The sequence below is a fragment of the Crocuta crocuta genome, unplaced genomic scaffold (assembly GCF_008692635.1).
Source record: "Crocuta crocuta isolate KB4526 unplaced genomic scaffold, BGI_CrCroc_1.0 scaffold2088, whole genome shotgun sequence".
Lineage (NCBI taxonomy): Eukaryota > Metazoa > Chordata > Mammalia > Carnivora > Hyaenidae > Crocuta > Crocuta crocuta.
Window position 1 is genome coordinate 242,788 of NW_027527892.1, and position 1,303 is coordinate 244,090.

The window sequence follows — 1,303 nt, forward strand, 5'->3', positions numbered from 1 at the left end:
CAGTTCTAGCTTTGGTAGTAGTCGTGCAAGCAACAGCCGTAGTGGTGGAGGTGGTCACAGCAGCAGCAGAGGATTTGGTGGAGGTAATGTTAATTTTTCCTCTTCTGCTTCAGGCATATGCTTTTTTTTCTTTTCCTCAAAGTATTAATTTTATTTCTAACAAAGACAAAATGAGTNGGAAGTCCAGGCCCACAGATTGCTTTTCATAATTTGACATCAAAGTACTTAAGGAAGGGAATGGTTGTATTTAATAGTGATGACTTAATTAATTTCTCTCTTTTTTAAATCTCTCCATAGGTGGCTATGGAGGCTTTTACAACAGTGATGGATATGGAGGAAATTATAACTCCCAGGGGGTTGACTGGTGGGGCAACTGAATCTGCTTTGCAATAAAGTCATCCTTTCAAACAAGCTAATATGGAAACCACATGTAACTTAGCCAGACTGTATCTTATAGCTTCAAGACCTTGCAGTACATTACCAGCTGTGATTCTCCTGAAAATTCAAGGGAGCTTCAAAGTCACAAGAAGAAAGGAACAATTAGCCTTAATCAGAAGTTGGTTTGAACATTTAATTGCTGTAGTTTGGATTAACTCCCCTCCTGCTTATTCTCACCCCAAACTGCATTTATAATTTTGTGACTGAGAATCATTTGTTTGTTAATGTACTGTGATTTTAACTTTAGACAACTTGTAATTTAATGTCCTGTTGGCTCATTAATGCTCAAGATGCCAGTTGTCTTGAAAAAATTGAAGTTGGGCTAAAATCAAACCTTGGCACACAGGTGTGATCCAACTTAACAGGAATCATCAATTCATCTGTAGATATTAAGGGAACTGTTAAGGTAGTATCCTGTGTAAGGACTTCTTGGTTGTTGCAGACTGGGGAGAAAAACATCTTAATGCAGATTTAGTTTCTAATATAGCAAAATATCTTAGTGCAGATTTAGTTTCTAATGTTGCAAACTAAGTTAAAGTTCTGACTTGCTCACTCTATCCTGGATAGGCAGTTAGAGACTTAATGTATTGAAATAAGCCATTCAAGTCATGATAGGACATCCATGAATACATTCATAAATTTTTCAAAGCATTCTTCAAAGTTAATACAAATAAATACAGCAATTTCTCTTTTAAAATTTAGGTTAATTTAAGCTAAGCAAATGTTGGCATAGTATTATAGAAAAACTTTAAAGGTTTGATTATAAAAGCATTCGAGGGAGATTTCATCTAATTAGATTATTTTAGTGTCTGCCGTAAATATAATTGAAATGGCAGAATGGCTGACCATAGCAGTTATAATTCTT

At 35.2% G+C, this 1,303-nt stretch overlaps 1 protein-coding gene across 1 annotated transcript in view; it reads left to right on the top strand.

The window, feature by feature from the left end:
- Window positions 1-416, top strand: part of LOC144245686 (ATP-dependent RNA helicase DDX3X-like) — a 14,298-nt gene extending 13,882 nt beyond the window's left edge. The window contains 2 exon segments of the mRNA XM_077781019.1: window positions 1-83; window positions 298-416. Coding sequence (XP_077637145.1) covers window positions 1-83; window positions 298-377 — 163 coding nt within the window. The 3' untranslated portion in view covers window positions 378-416.
- Window positions 417-1,303: the final 887 nt, after the last annotated feature.